Source organism: Lygodium microphyllum, chromosome 16 (assembly GCF_053477565.2).
Source record: "Lygodium microphyllum isolate KBCC chromosome 16, Lygodium_microphyllum_v1.1.10, whole genome shotgun sequence".
Classification (NCBI taxonomy): Eukaryota; Viridiplantae; Streptophyta; class Polypodiopsida; order Schizaeales; family Lygodiaceae; genus Lygodium; species Lygodium microphyllum.
Window position 1 is genome coordinate 5,517,388 of NC_141150.1, and position 16,103 is coordinate 5,533,490.

The 16,103-nt window shown below is 38.4% G+C and overlaps 1 protein-coding gene across 2 annotated transcripts; it reads left to right on the forward strand.

Annotated features, from left to right (window-relative positions):
- The first annotated feature begins 667 nt into the window (after positions 1-667).
- Positions 668-3,988, forward strand: LOC148022489 (heat shock factor protein HSF8-like). 2 transcript variants are annotated; one of them, XM_087695461.1, is made up of 4 exons: positions 668-822; positions 961-1,829; positions 2,029-3,187; positions 3,458-3,988. In XM_087695461.1, the coding sequence occupies exons 2-3, from the start codon at positions 1,503-1,505 to the stop codon at positions 3,172-3,174; spliced, it is 1,473 nt and encodes a 490-aa protein (XP_087551587.1). In that variant the 5' UTR covers positions 668-822; positions 961-1,502; the 3' UTR covers positions 3,175-3,187; positions 3,458-3,988. The 2 variants fall into 2 exon arrangements, with proteins under 2 accessions (XP_087551587.1, XP_087551586.1); XM_087695460.1 differs by having other exon boundaries at positions 679-1,829.
- The last annotated feature ends 12,115 nt before the right edge of the window (positions 3,989-16,103 follow it).

Consider the following 16,103-nt stretch of genomic DNA (forward strand, 5'->3'; position numbering starts at 1 on the left):
ATCAGATTATTGTGACGAGTCATGTTGCATGAGAGAAGGGTTCTGATAGAGACAGATTGAGCAATAGGCTCTAACACCATGACAAAGATTGTGCAGGGGGCCAAATAGGGCCCTTACACACTCTTGAGATGTCCACCAAGACTATTATTCTTCATCAAGTCAGAAGGCCAAGAGAACGGGTATTGTTTATTTGGCCAAGAATGCATGCCTAAGAGCTTAATATGCCGCTTTTTTATTCAAGACATGGTTGAATCTACAAACAACCAATCATCAAGTTAAGCCCTTGCCAAAACCCAAGGGTGCCCATTGGCTGATCTTAAAGCCATGATTTAAACTACTTGTGATTTGAACTTGATGTATGTAATCACAATATCCTTTTGCCTTGCAGAGCTAAGCTCTCACCAATTAAGAAATGTTGGATGCTTACTGGTTGATGTCAATGCCACAATTTAAACTTCTATCCTTAAGACCTGGTTGATGTCAAAGTCACAATTTAAATGTCTATCCTCAAGACCTCACGACTCACGAGCCCAAGAGCTTGACTAAAGTGCGATGTTTTGATTTTGTAGTCTTAAAAGGAGGGTACGCTATGGAGTCATGTGACATTGTGAAAGTTTGCACTTTAAAGGAAAGGAGATGTTTCTTTGCTTGGAAAGAAAAGATATAAAGATGCTATGATCATATGTTGACATGCTCCTAGTATACATACGGGAGAGTGGTCCTCTGCATATATATAGTGGAGGCAGATTTAATGGGAAGAACAACAAACAAACAGTTCTGAATCGATTTGTCGGGTTTCCTGGAGCGCAAGCCAGGATTCAGGTGCAGCTCTCTCTTTCTGTCTGTCTCTGTGTAGAGAGCTAAAACCCTAGCTCTGCTTACGGCTCAGACAGGTTTTGCCATTTCCGTACGATTGCATCTGCAGGCCTCGTTTTTCAATCAGGGCCTGAACCTTTGCAGGGCTGTAATCTCAGCTTCGCTTTCTTTTGCATTTACACGGCTATGGCACCTTCGGGCTCGTCTGCGTTCTCTGTGGTGTCCGTTGGGTCCCTCAATGGCCATGCTTAGGGTTCAGCATCAGAGGAACAAGGCTTTTGTTTCGAGCTGATATCTGGATGTTGGATATGCGTCATTGATGCGGAGGTTGATGTCATTATCCTACTACTTTTGCGTGTATGTCACTTTTGAGGCTGGGACCATTTTGAGAGAAGGCGCATCCCCGTTTCTGTATGGCTTTGTTGGTACAGAGAACTCTACATCAGGAGTTGAGCCAGTTTGTGAAAGAACAAGTGATTAGATGGCTCTGGCTGTGCTTATGGCTGATGATTGTTTGGCTTGTGTATTGCCGAAACCCTGATATGAAGAATTGATGTGCAAGAAAACAGGTCGTGCATGTAGCCACTTTGTTGATGACATCTTATACCATCGTTCAAAGTGTTGCGGCTGAGATATGGCAATGTTGAAGGCTCATACACTGTGAGCTTGAAGCATTTTCATCGGAAATGACGTCCTCTCCGACTGGTTCTCATACAGCCCCTGATTCTCCGGACATATCTTCCTTATCAACCCCTAGCACATCTGCATCTGCATCTGATGGGCTGGTTCCTTACCCGCAGCCGATGGAGGCATTGCAGTCAAATGCCCCTCCACCCTTCTTGACCAAGACCTATGACATGGTTAATGATCCGTCCACCGATTCTATTGTTTCTTGGAGCACAAGCAACAACAGTTTTGTCGTCTGGGATCCTCCTGGGTTCGCTCAACACCTCCTACCACGTTATTTCAAGCACAGCAACTTCTCCAGCTTTGTGCGGCAGCTTAACACTTACGTGAGTCTCCTAAGTCAGCCCACAAGGGTTATTGTATTAGTATCTTATGAATGTGAACATGTTGCAGGTTGATGTGATTTTCCTTCCAAATATACCAGTGCCATAGTGTGTTAGTATTTACTTCTTTTTCCTTTTCTTTACTTCTTTTTTTTGTGAGTGGGGGGATTTTATTGATCATATCATGATATTTTGCTTTTAGGGATTTCGCAAAGTGGATGCGGACCGATGGGAATTTGCGAATGAGGGCTTCCTGCGAGGCCAGAAGCAATTATTAAAGAACATCCACCGTCGAAAACCAGCACCTCACAGTCAGCCACAGCCTGCTCAGACCAAAAGTAGTTCTGTGAGTCATTGTGTAGAAGTAGGCAAATTTGGCCTTGAAGGTGAAATTGAACGTCTCAAACGTGACAAAAACGTTTTGATGATTGAATTGGTGAAGTTGAGGCAACAGCAGCAAACAACAGAGCGTGAGTTGAGAAGCATGGGACAGCGATTGCAGTCAACTGAGCAAAGGCAACAGCAAATAATGACATTTTTGGCCAAAGCAATGCAGAGCCCAGCGTTTCTCTCGCAACTAATGCAGCAGACTGAAAATAAACAGTTCAATGATGCAAGAAAGAAGAGGCGCTTGCCTAAGCAAGGGGAGGAGCAAGAAGATGGTACGCAATCTCCAGTAGGTGGACAGATTGTGAAATATGAATCTGGTCAGAATGATTCTTTATCTTCAACTTTTCTGCAGTTTCTGAATTCAGATTCAAGTTTCAAGGTGGATTTGCTATCAAACTCAATCGAAGCATTCTTCCGAGAAATGCTTCCCTCCTCCCCAGAACAGCAACAGAGTATCAGTCCTCAGCAGGGCAGAGCCACACTGACAGAGTTCACTGAAGGACAGGGTGTTCCTGTGTTACCAGAGGATATGTCGGAAACTGTTGTCAATGATGTGTCAAGTGGGGATGGTGTTGACTTTGAGTCTCTTACTCTTCCAAATATTGGAGAAGAAAGCTCTCTGGACCCCTTGGATCCAAATTCGCGTGATTATCTTGTCTCATTTCCAGATAATTTGACTTCTAATGATGTAAACCTAGATCTGATGTCACTTGAGGTAGGATTATCTGGTGATGTTGAGGTTCCACCTGGCATTATAAGTGATGTGCTATGGGAGCAGCTTTTGGCTAACAGTAAGGAAAGCCCAGATATGGAGACTGATGGTGCAGGTGGGTTTCTTGAAGAAAATAGTTATGATCACAGCATCTCAAACTCAAATCAGCAAAAGAGCACAAAAAGCCTTCAAATGGAACAACTGGTGCATGAAATGGGCCAACTTGAACATGGTCCTACTGCATAGGAGTGTGAATTTTGTAAGTGCGCTATACTTTTGTAAGATAAATATTGTGTACACTCAATTTTATAACATTTCTATAATTTGTAAAGTAGACCATTAGACTGCTATGTTATACACATTTATATAGGGAATATAATGTTGAAGGTCCAATTAGCTGTTCCTTGTGTCTCTTTTTGTGTGGTTTGAAGGTGAGCAAACTTTGAAAGTGGATGTATTGATATGCTCTACATGAGAAGAGCAATGGCCTTGATACAGGGTAGTAACGAAATAATTGTTTGGTTTGCAGACACAAGAGTCATGAGGCAGGAAACGCTTCTTGGGAACGACAATGTGCAACACAGCTGACAGTGTTGTTGGACTGTTGTTGGGGAAATGTTTGGACTGTCAGGGAAGCTTCCAAGGATGGGTCTACAATATTCGAACCGGAGCTTACCTGCTCACACAGCCTTGGGGGTTTTCAGGTTTTTCTGGCTGAACTTACCTTGGATGGCTGTTAGAAAACTCCCACCAATTAAAACTAGATCTGGATGGGGAAGATATTCTTGTTGAGGGCACTAGCCTGTATTGTCAAACTTCACATAATGCTGTTGTCGTGTTCGACTAGGTGACTCTAGCTTGCAAAGAGACACGCTCTTTGGTTGTCTTGTTTCGTAATCATGTGCTCATTCCTTGGCAACCAATTTGGTCCATGAATGGGTTTTCGGGTACTCTTAATGGGGCCTTAAATAAGGCATATTCAATGGTCTAGCTGGTGCTCAGTCTTCCACTGTTTGCACTTGGTCCCTGTCATCTGAAATGTGGACTGCTTTGTTTTCCACTTTCCGTATGTTGTTCACTCATTGTCAGGTTCGTCTGTGCCTACAAGTGTAGGAAGAGGCTGTGGGTGATTTTTAAGTAGAGCATTGTCATTGTAGTGCAAGACAGATAGAAGAATACCTGGAGTGCTATATTGTGATTTGTAATCCCATGGTTGCCTGGAGTTTCGATTACAGCTGCTTACATTGCAGTTGTTTCTACTTGATTCCACTTGCAAAGATAATGGCTGAGTACACATGATTTAGTGTGAATCACACAAACAGAGAAATGGCTGCCTTCTGTGCTAATAACTAGCGTCTGGGACTATACCTATAGCCTCATTTTTGCAATGCCATCAAGATGCTTGTGCCTTGTTCCTTAGCATTTCTTTAATGTTACATATATGAAACCTGGCCCACCACACACAAACAATTTTTAACTAAAGAGCAATGACTGTTTGAGTCTGTTGGAACTGCTCTAAACTCATTTCTGTTGTTATCTAGTCTCTAGCATTTGTATGCACATTGGAGGATTCAGTTCTTGTATGGTTGAAGTTTTGTTGTAAGTTGACTGATTTATGGGTTGAACGAGTTTTTGACCATTGAAGCTTACTGGTGAACTGGAGCATAAAGAATTTTCTGACAAGAGTGCCAACTCTCACTGTACCATTGCTGGTATATGTGACAAGGAATAATCAACAATTGCACTTTTGGTGGTCATGACCACATTAAAATACTACATACATGGGGTTGTATAATGACGTAATAGGACTAAAGCTAGACCAGCTTTTCATTCAGTTCTGATGGTTTCCTTTTTGTTGTATATTAATGTAAACATTTAATGTCTTCTATTGTGACTGCACCTAGTGGCAAAGAGTGGTATGAACGCATGAGAAGATGTGTGGTATGTAGATTTTCAGATCTCATCATGCAACACGATCGAGAAGGTTGTGGGCTGTTTGCACTTGTTGAAATTATGAAGAAGAGATGCTCTTTTGCTCAAAGTCATCCTATGTCCATTTAACTGTTATGGCCTTTGTACTCGTAGAGCTGGAAGTCAGATACAGCTAGTGAGCTTTGGCAGCCTACTACTTACATTTGGGCTATAGGATAATATGGTCCTTGAGTTGATAAAAATGGCTAGGAGGTTGCCAGGCCATCTGTATTCATTGACTAATAGTTGATTATTATAAGTTCTATGTTGTATGGTTGTCCTTTTGTGGTTGTGTTGTGTTGTCTTGACTCTTACTGATGAGCAACAGATTTAGATTCCCAATTTGAACATTGGCCATTGAGTCCCAAAGTTTCATTGGTTGACTATCCTTGGAATGTTTATGAATTCATTTTCTAAATTGGTGTGAAAGTACATGCTCCATGAGAGGTGTATTTCCTTATTGCTCACTTAATATAAATGTATTTTGATCTTTAGCAAAAGTCTAACATGCAATAGGTGTGTCTTTGTTTGGTTGGAAAAATAATATGTTTGTTGATGCCATCAGAGAAGGCATATGGTTTTCAATGTATTAAGCTTCTTTAGATAATTGAACAAGATTTAAAGCTTGAGGGATGACCTGCATCATGTAGCTATGCTTTTGTTTTAGAAAAAGTTTGAATTGAGCTCTTTTAGAAGGCTTTGAAAGAATGCCACGGACGACGTGTGTAGATGCCAACATGATAGCGACGACAATTAGTGATTACTTGACTAGCTGTAGGTATTGATGATGGGCTATGCCCTTACCAAAAGAACGAAATGCTAGTTAGTTTCAATCTTGATGCTAGTTGATTGCATATCGTGTGCTTGAACATGAGAGAGAGAGAGAGAGAGAGAGAGAGAGAGAGAGATTGCAAAAAAAAAAAAGAGAGTATGAATGTTCATAAAATAGCTTATGACAAGAAGAAGAGAAACTATATCAAAGAGGAAACATCTAGCTACAAATAAGTAGGACAAAAACTAGAGATTTGATACAATGTTAAACTAGAGATTTAATATATGGTTGACTATATGACGAGTTATTGGAGGAATAAAGGAGGATCAAGATTATCCCATAATCTTTCTCATGGGTCTATCCAATATGGATAGATTGAAGCATCAAGTAGGGTTGCTAGATGGTGTGCATGTATACATGAATAAGTTAAAGCATCAAGGTAGGGTTGCTAGATGGCATTCAAGTATAGCATGTATCCGTTAGTGGTGCCTCAAGTAGGAGCATGGAACAATTGGTTGTGGGTGGTGCTTTGTGCACTTTGTTAGGGAAAAAAGGAGGATCAAAATTATTCCAAAATCTCTCATGGGTCTATCCAACATGCACAAGTTCACGCGTCAAGGTAGGGTTGCTAGATGTCATGCAAGTATTGCTTGCATCCTTCAATGGTGCCTCAAGCAAGGATGTGGAACTTGGTTGTGGGCGGTTTGTTGTGCATCGCTTGATGGATCTAAGGTGGCTCCTTGTGGTAGAATCATAGGTTGTTTTGGAGGGTGTTTTAAAGAGTGATGTAGATACAACTCAAAAAAAGTTAAGGATGCATCGTTGTGTATCCCAAGATGCCTCCCTTGGGATTGTAGAAATTTCTCTATGTTCGTGCAACTTCCAGAGGAAGCACACTTGATCTCATAGTACATTTGGCACATGCATATGTAGTGTATCTTTGGTAGATTAGAAAGTCGTGAAGGGATAAATTCAAAATATGCTCTCAGTAGAAACCCATCTTTTGTTCCTAGATCCTTTATAGGTTTCAAACAACTATTGGCTGTTGAATAATGCCCTTCTTGATGATCCCATTGAGCTTCTCTCCATTGGGCTTTGAGAAAGGGGAGTCCAAGCTCCTTTTTATTCTTGATGTAGAGGTAGAAGTTGATTCACATGTAGCCCATGTAATTGTAGCCATGTGCTCATTTGAGTATGCCAAGACTCAATGCCACCATGTAGTGCTACCTATCTAGATGAGTTTAGAGCAAGACTAGAGTTTATTTGTCTTGGGAGACTCAAAACCTATGTATAAAAAACACTATTTGGATATGGGTCTCAGCCATTATAAGTAGTGCTCCCATCTTTATTAGGAATATCTCATGTAGTAGAAAATATTGACTCCTAACTATTTGGAAGATCACTATCACTAGGGACCTTTATATTTGCCACCATCCATCATAAATTGTTTCTTTCTTAGGTCACAACTCTATCTTGGATCTCCTCATTTGGTAGAGGCTCAATTCCACATAGGAGCTCCATATAAAAGTACTAGTGTAAGTAATGTGTTAAAGGGCTAGAGCTTCATACAAGGTTCTTGGAATTGTATGTGTGTACATTGGTTCTCTAGGGCTCCTAATGCAATGTAGCCTTAAGTAAGTGTATTCTCAATTGCCCTTTCCAATTCCCTCGATCACATGAAAGTAATCCCAAGGTAGAAATATCCTTAGATGTCCATTCTCTCTCCTTAGTACATAAATTGAGGCACTAATTATATCATCCACAAGATTCATGCATTGAAATCCATAACCTTTGTCCCCCCAAGCTTTAGTTATCCTAGCATGTAATGCATCAAAGTGGTGTTGTAAATCCTTTGGGGTGTCTAAGATAAGTACCCATCTATATAGAACAATAAAGGTAGGTATGCATCTAGTGGTGATGCATTGGATGATGATGATGATCATGATAGTTATGTGTAGAAAGAAAACCAAGAATCACAAAGCCTTAGTGGCCCAGAAACACCATCTCGTACTACATCCATAGTTAGCCCTTGGTTTGGGAGACTAAGGAGTAGCCCCACATCTTCATGTGCATCTATAAGTGTTGCAAGTAAAGACAAAGGGAAGAAGAAAGTATTGGATGATAATGATACATCTACTAATCATTTGGGATTTGATGGAGATTCCAGTAGCTTAGAGAGTTTGGATGATGAACTTGGTATTTCTTCAGTCTAGTCACCAGGTGTACAGAGAGCACATGGTAATATAAAGGCTCCACTAATTGATCCAATGGTATGTAGGTCTAGTAGGGTCAGCTATCTTGTTAAAAGATTTAGTTTTGAAGATAATGCAGCTCACTAGTGGAGCTGCTTATATGGTAAAGGTGGTTGAGGATGTTGAAGCCCTTTGCTTTTGAGAATGCCATTGGTATGCTCATTGGGACGCAACAATGGATGAGATGGCTGTATTAGAAGCCAATAAGACTTGGGATTTGGTACCGTTGCTTAAGGGTAAAAAAGTTATTAGTTGTAAGTGGGTTCACAAAATCAAGCATAATGTAGATTAGCAAATATAAAGCTAGGCTAGTTGCAAAAGGCTATGCTCAAATATATGTCATAGATTATGAAGGCTAGGTTGGTTCAAAAGGTAATGCTCAAATATATGGCATAGATTATGAAGAGACATTCAGTCCATATGCTAGGATGATAACTAGTAGATGCGTGATTGCTTTGGTAGCAGGTAAATGTTAGAATTGGCAACAAACGAATGTCAAGAATGTCTTTTTGCATGGTGAATTGCAAGAAGAGGTGTATATGGAACAATGAGAATGTTATGAGGATTTAGAGCATTCCACATTTGTGTGTAAGTTAAAGAAATCGCTCTATAGGTTGGAACAAGCGCCTAGAGCATGGTCTAACAAGATAAGAGAGTATATTGTTAACATTGGCTTTTATGTTTTTGATGTTGACCACTTACTTTATGTGAGAAAGGAAGATGCAAGCTTGGTTATCATAGTCATCTATATGGATGACTTGATTATTACAGGTGATAGTGACAGTAGGATTGTTGAAGTTAAGGACCTTTTGAAGAAGAAGTTTGAGATGAAGAAATTGGGTGTGAGCTAAGGTACTTTCTTGGTATTGAGGTGATAAGATGTAACCATGGTATATGGCTGTCCCAAAGGCAATATGGCTTGGATATGCTATCCAAGTATGGTATGATAGGATGTAAGCCTCTTTCAGTGCCATTGAAGCAAAATGTAAAGTTGAGTACTGATGTTAGGGATGAGATGGAAGATTCTACTATGTTTAGGAGGATAGTATGGATACATAGATGGATATTGGACTGGTAGCACATTTGAGAGAAGATCTACCAGTGGATTCATGTTTGCCCTTAGTAGTGTGGTAGTGACATGGAGCAGTATAAAGCAACCTACAGTTGCTTTATCAAGTATAGAGACTGAGTATAGAGGTGTTGCTAAGGTAGAATGTGAGGTGGTATGGCTGCAAAAGTTATTGGGTGATTTGGATGTGCAGGAGATGGTCTAGTTATCATTCATTGTGACAACATGAGCAGGATGCAGTTATGTAGGAACCTAGTGTTCCATGCTAAGATAAAACACATTGAGTTGCATTGCCACTTTGTAAGAGAAGACACTTGCAACATAGATTAACTTGGTATATGTCAGTACATATGATAAGATATATGATATTTTTACAAAGACATTGGGTGTGTAAAGAAGCTTTGAAAATTTCAAAGCTTACTTAAGAGTTGCCAAGATACAATTGAGGTTGAGGGGGGGATTGAGATCAACACATGCAAACATTGATGATGGACCACCTAGTTAGATGGGTACTGTACGTCTATACTTACCACATCGATGGTCATTATGATCCTCACATGGCCTTTTACTTATTACTTAATATATTTAGTTTGTTGCACCTATCTATAGATGGCATATTTATAGTACTAATCGATTGATATAGTCAGCTATTCACTGTTTGCCTTAGTAGGCTACTTTCCTTTATATTCTATCTTATCTATACTTTGTGTACATTATATTGTGTGAGAAAAAAGAAGAAAAAAACTAGCAAGAAAATGTTTTGACCTCCGTCTCTTTTCTTGTGTTCTTGAGTGGGCTTCCTCTTGTGTACATGTGTGTTGGCACAACAACTCAAGCAAGTTTCCCCACTATGCGATTCTTGACAAAATTAACCATGGAACATTTACTTGATAGGTTCATGAATGAATCATGCATGGCATTTAGCATAGTGACTCTTTGAGCTACACTTAGTGTTGAGATATTGAGCTCTACATGAGTTGGCATCCACTACGTACCTTAGTACTATGGCAGGATATTATTCAATAGCATGTTAGGTGACTGACACGAGGTATGTCAGTGATTCTATAAGCTCGATTGAAGGTTGAGATGAGGGCATTGGAGCACAAAAGCAAGTAAGGAAGCAACGGGTAAGAAGCTTTTACATCTTGCTTGATTTACCTTAGGTTATAGCCACATGAGACTCCTGAGGTTGGCAGAGTTACAGTCTCCAATTGTAGTGAAACTTGGTGAGCAAGAAGAACCGTGTATATATTGCAAACAAGTCCTTTAGGTATTACCCGAGGTGATTATTGGCATCCAAGGTCATTTCGGCCTCTGTTCTAGACATGCAAGTGGTTTCGAGAGTAGTTTTTGGGTATACTGTAGTTTCAATTGTGCCCGTCGCTTACATGTGCATAGGTTATAGATTTTGAATCTATACGGTTTTAGATGTTTGCTAGATTGTGGACATGAAAGGAAACTGCAGACAGATTGCAAATTCCAGTTATTGTTGTGCAGTTAGTGAAAAAGGTTACATGTTTACTTATGGTGCTTCGGTTTGCTTGTAGATTGTAGTTTTTGTAAGGTTTTTGGTTTTGTCAAAATGTTTGACAACTTCAACTAGTTCTAGTGGCCTTAAATGTGGCTTGCCAAAAGTTAGATGTAACTTTTGAATCTCTATTAGAAATATCATTTTTTGGGCATACCATACAAATGAAAGATTTATTTTACAAACAATTTACCTACATTTAAAGAGATCTCTCTCTTTTTCATGGAAAAGAAATGTGCCATTTTTGTGAGTCTATTCATTACCACAAAGATAGTGTCATACCCTCGCCTAGCAACATGCAACTTAGTGGTAAATCCATAGATATAGATTCTCACTTTTGGTTAGGTATATCCACTCGTATTTCATGAGGCATGCATTTCTATTTAATTTTTACTTATTGGCACTCCAAACATTCCTTCACATATGCTCTAACATCCTTCTTTATCCTTGGCCACCCAAAAGAATGAGTTCTTGACTTTGTTGTAAGTATTTGAAAATCCAGGATAAGTAGAGAAATGCAAATTATGGAATTCCTTAAGAATTTCTTTCTTGAATTTGGAAGCAGCAGAAATACACAAATGATTCAAATAATAAAGATTTTCCTTAAGTATATGAAATTTTCCATCATACATTTCTCCCAAGTTTTTATTTAAGAACAACAAAATTTTAGAATACATGAGATCATCCTACACTTCAAGTCACATACCATCAATCAAATCAGTTTATATAATAGATAAACTATTACACATAGGTCTATGACTTAAAGTATTAGCAACTTTGTCAAATACATGAACTTTGATATCAAAGTCATATTCACATAGCAATTGCAACTATTTCCTTTGTCAATTATTTAATCAAGGTTGAGTGAAAATGTATTTTAAACTTTGATCATTAGTTCTTAACTCAATTTTCGGACCAAGTAAAAAATGTCTTCAATGTTTTAGAGCATGAACTATACCAACAAGTTCTAAGTCATGTATAGAATAGTCATCTCATGTCTCCTTAGTTTTTGAGATTCATAAGCCACTACTCTTCCCTCTTGTGTCAACACACATTCTAACTGCTCCCCACTGGCATCACAAAATAATACAAATTTTTTTTCCATGTCAAGAATTTTTGATGTGCAATTTTCAGCCACTTTCCATTTCAAGGTTTCAAAGGCTTCTTAACATGCATATGGCCAAAGAAAAGGTTTAGTTTTCTTAGTCAATTTAGTCAAAGGACTAGCTATCTTGGGAAAATCTCAAATATGAGTTCTCTCATATTGAGCTAATCCTAAGAAGCTTCTCACATCTTTCACACATTTTGGTACATGACAATCAATAATAGTATTTACCTTCTCTGGATTTGTATGAATTTCCTATTTAGAAACAACTCTTACTAGATAAATAATTTTATCTTTTGCAACGAAACATTTACTCCATTTAGCATAAAGTTTATGTTCCCTCAAAATTTGAAGAGTTTTTTTAAGATGTATCTCATGTTCTTGATGATCTTTAGAATATACAAATATATCATCCAAGAATGCAAGAATGAATTCATCAAGATGTGGATGAAAAATGTTCTTCATCAAACACATAAATATGATTGGTGCATTAGTTAATCCAAAAGCTAAAACTGTGAATTCGTAATGACCATACCTGGTTCAAAAAGTAGTCTTTGGAATATGCTCAAACTTTATATGGATTTTGTGGTAGCTTGATTGTAAATCTATTTTCGAAAACAACTTTGCACCACTCAATTGGCTCAATACGTCATCAATACATAGAAGGGGATATTAGTTCTTTATGGTTTGCTTATTAAGACCTTTGTAATCAATACAATGTCTATATATCCCACTCGTCTTCTTCTAGAACAATATAGGAGTGTCTCAAGGAGATACACTAGGTCTAATAAATCCATTTTTCAAGAGATCATCAAGTTGCAGTTTAAGCTCCTTTAGCTCTTCTATATTGAACAACTGATAAGGTGCTCTAGAGTAGGGTTCGGTTCTTGGATACAACTCTTTAGCATGGTCAACTGTTTTAGGAGGAGGCATATTTGGATGATCATCAATAAAAATATCATTATATTTATCTAACAATTTCTCTATGTGTTTAGGATTCCTCTCTGTCTCCTCTAGCTTCAACTCTCTAGCAAAGATTAAAAAGGTCTCACATCCTGGTTTGATTCCCCTCAAAGGTTTTGTGGTTGAAATGATTAAATATTTGCAATCTTTCTTCCTTCCCTGAATTTTATGAAATTTGTTATCTTTTTCTTTGAAAACTAAAGATCTATTTTCATAATCAATTAAGGTATGATTTTGTATTAACTGATCCATTCCAGTTATCACATCTCTTTTACCCATGTCAAGTACATAAAAATCCCCCTTATGTGTTTCATTGTTTAACATGAAGGTTAGGTTTTAAATCAAGCCCTTAGTAAGATATTCTTTTCCATTAGCCAATTCCACTAGTTGCTTTATTTTTTTATCAAATTTTAGGTTCTCATATTTAAGAAGTTTGAAGGACACAAAGTAGTGTGTACTTCTAGAATCAATAATAAAGTTTACCTTCTGTTTGCCAATTTCATCACAAATTTTGATAGCGGAGGCTTTAAGGTGCCGAGTAGAAGAAATCATGCATCTGATAGGAGATTTTAGACACATTGTTTATCCACTTTCTCGATCATTATGTCCATCTTAATCTTCTTGGTGGCTTGTAATGGAGTATATTCACCACCTTATTTGGATATTCGAAAGTACAATAGCCTTACTCCTTGCAATAGTAACACAATCCCAATCTTCTTGGTTTTTTAAAGTATTCCAGATCTTACTGCCATCAAAGAGGCTACCTCTTCTTCTAATTATTATTACTGAAGATATTTTGATTTTGGGCTAGTACTTTTTGAGAACCTTGTATAGGCCCTCTCTACATAGTATTTTGGCTTCTATTGTTGTTGAGATTTTTGGCCAGCTTTATTCTTTGAGGTAGTAGAATAGGAATTTTGTATTTTGACCCGTGGAAATAATCCACGAACTAGAGAAATTCACTACTTTTCTTTCGTTGTATTTTTGCATCTTTTCATAATTTTGTGCCTTTGCAAACAACATCAAGAAAGTCAGTACATCTTGATCCCTTGACTTGATATCTCAAGTCATCCTTTAGTCCTTCAATGAATTTACCTTTTAGGGCATCACTGATTACTTCAAGAGCATACTTATGGAGCCGTTAGATTTTTCTTTATAGTCATTAACATAAAGATCATGCTTATTCTCTTCAAATTGTTTGAAATTATAAAATTCCATCTTCTTTTCCATATTGTAGTGAGGAGAACAACACCTTTTCTTCGCCTATGTACAAAACTCATCCCATGTGATAGGGCTAACTTGAGTCCTAGTTTTCATATAAGACTTCCACCATAGCTTTGTGACACTGCATAGTTGCAAAATCACAATCTTGGCTTTTGATTCTTTAGAAAATTCCCGTAGTGTGAAGAAATCTTTAGTTCTTCAAGTCATGCTTCTAGATCTTCTTCTATCTTCTTTTCGCCATCAAACTTGTTCATAAATACCTTCTTGATAATAGATTCTCCATATTCTCCTCAATCTCCTCTTCGAACTCCATGAGAGGAACTTTGATCAAATCGTGCTCCATTTGATCACAAATCGGCTTCTAAAATATGTAGTCTAAAAGCTAGAAACATTTTGACAAAAAAATTACCATTGCCAAAATTTGTTAAAACACTTAAAATGACCTAAAAATCATTTCCTAAGACTATCTACACACATGCCAGGAAAAAGTTCAACATGGCTTTATTAGGGGATATCACATCTCATCTCAATTTTAAGCTCTTATACATCCACCATGGATAGGTTTCTAGGACATGCTCTTCTTCTTATTACAATAACTCTCTGCACACATATCCAATCCTTTTTTAGTAGTGTATGTTTCGTGGATATGAGGGCACTTTATTCAACTTTCAATTAGGTGCATATTAGGTAGTTGGGTTGCACATTTTAGTGCTAGTCAACCCATTTCATGTGGCCAACTTATTGCGTGGGTGGTGTTCTAACACACACACACACACACACACACACACACACACACACACACACACACACACACACACACACACACACACACACACACACACACACACACACACACACACACACACACACACACACACACACACACACACACACACACACACACACACACACACACACACACACACACACACACACACACACACACACACACACACACACACACACACACACACACACACACACACACACACACACACACACACACACACACACACACACACACACACACACACACACACACACATCAACTCCTCCACTCCCGATCTAGCTTTATATACTCAAGACCTTTATCCACTACTCAAAAAAAAAAAACACTGGAAAGCCATTCACAAAATAGTTGTACAACAGATAAAAGCTATTATCTAGAAGCTACCCCCTTTACATTTAGCCATAGGACATCCCATGGTAATCTATACAGATGCATCCAACAATGGTGGGGGTGCTATTCTTTATGAAAATACCTCTCCATCAACATCACCAACCTCAACAAAACATCTCCAAATCTGTAGATATGCATTAGGAGTCTTTTCGTCCACCCAATGAAATTATCCCTCATATCAAAGGAAAATTTGTGCGATTATTAAAGCTATCAAGGCTTTTTGCCTGTTTGTGGAATTTGAATCCTTCACTCTACTCACAGATTTGCAACATGTGCATGGAAATCTAACCAAAAAAGCACCCACAGAAATTGGGAATAAAAGACTCTTTTGGTGGCCTCTCTTTTTCGATGAGCTTGACATGCACTTTGAACATGTACTAGGAAAAGACAATGTCCTTGCAGACTTATTGTCTCAATCTCCTCATCCACCACCTTGACACTTTCTATTGTACCCATTATTGATGGACCATCGTAGCCACTTAGTCCTACTTTATTAGGTGCGCATGCACCTGTCATTGTACAAAAGAGTTTTATTCCCACTAAGTAGTGGAATTTAGCTTAGATAGCACTAACTAAACCCTTTGTAATCCTATAAATATGCCTCTTCCAGTAGAGCAATAGATCATCGAGCAATCGAGAAATCAAGTAAACAAGTCATTGAGCATTTTACAATCACCATACTCTCTTCTTCACTCTTGCACTCTTATTTTGTGCTTCTCTCTCTGTGTTCCTGCTTGCGTCTACGTGACTCTACTCTTGTGTGTGGTATCAGAGCCTTGTTCTTGTGTTTAAACCGTGTATAGGTTGTTAGTGACAAGAGGTTGCATACTCAGAAACCGTATTTCTATGAGTTGAGGTTGTGAGGCATGAGGTTGCTTCATGAGTGCATAAAATCCTCGAATCATCTAGTAAATCCTATGGCTTCATAAGGAAGTTTCTGTGTTGCATTCAAGTCCTTGGCAGATCGCTATAAGTCTCTTGGAAACTTAACTATCGTAATGGATGAAGCAAATCCTAGTGCGAAGTGGATTCTCCCCCAAATTGGTGCCGCTAATATCTATGTTGAGACCTACTAAAATGGGCCTGACACTGGCTCTCTAGCACTAGCCAG

Bases quoted from the DNA above. Each gene is read 5' to 3' on its own strand.
- LOC148022489 (XM_087695461.1), top strand. From the start codon at position 1,503: ATGACGTCCTCTCCGACTGGTTCTCATACAGCCCCTGATTCTCCGGAC. The intron at 1,830-2,028 runs GTGAGTCTCCTA...TTTTGCTTTTAG, and splicing joins TGCGGCAGCTTAACACTTAC to GGATTTCGCAAAGTGGATGC.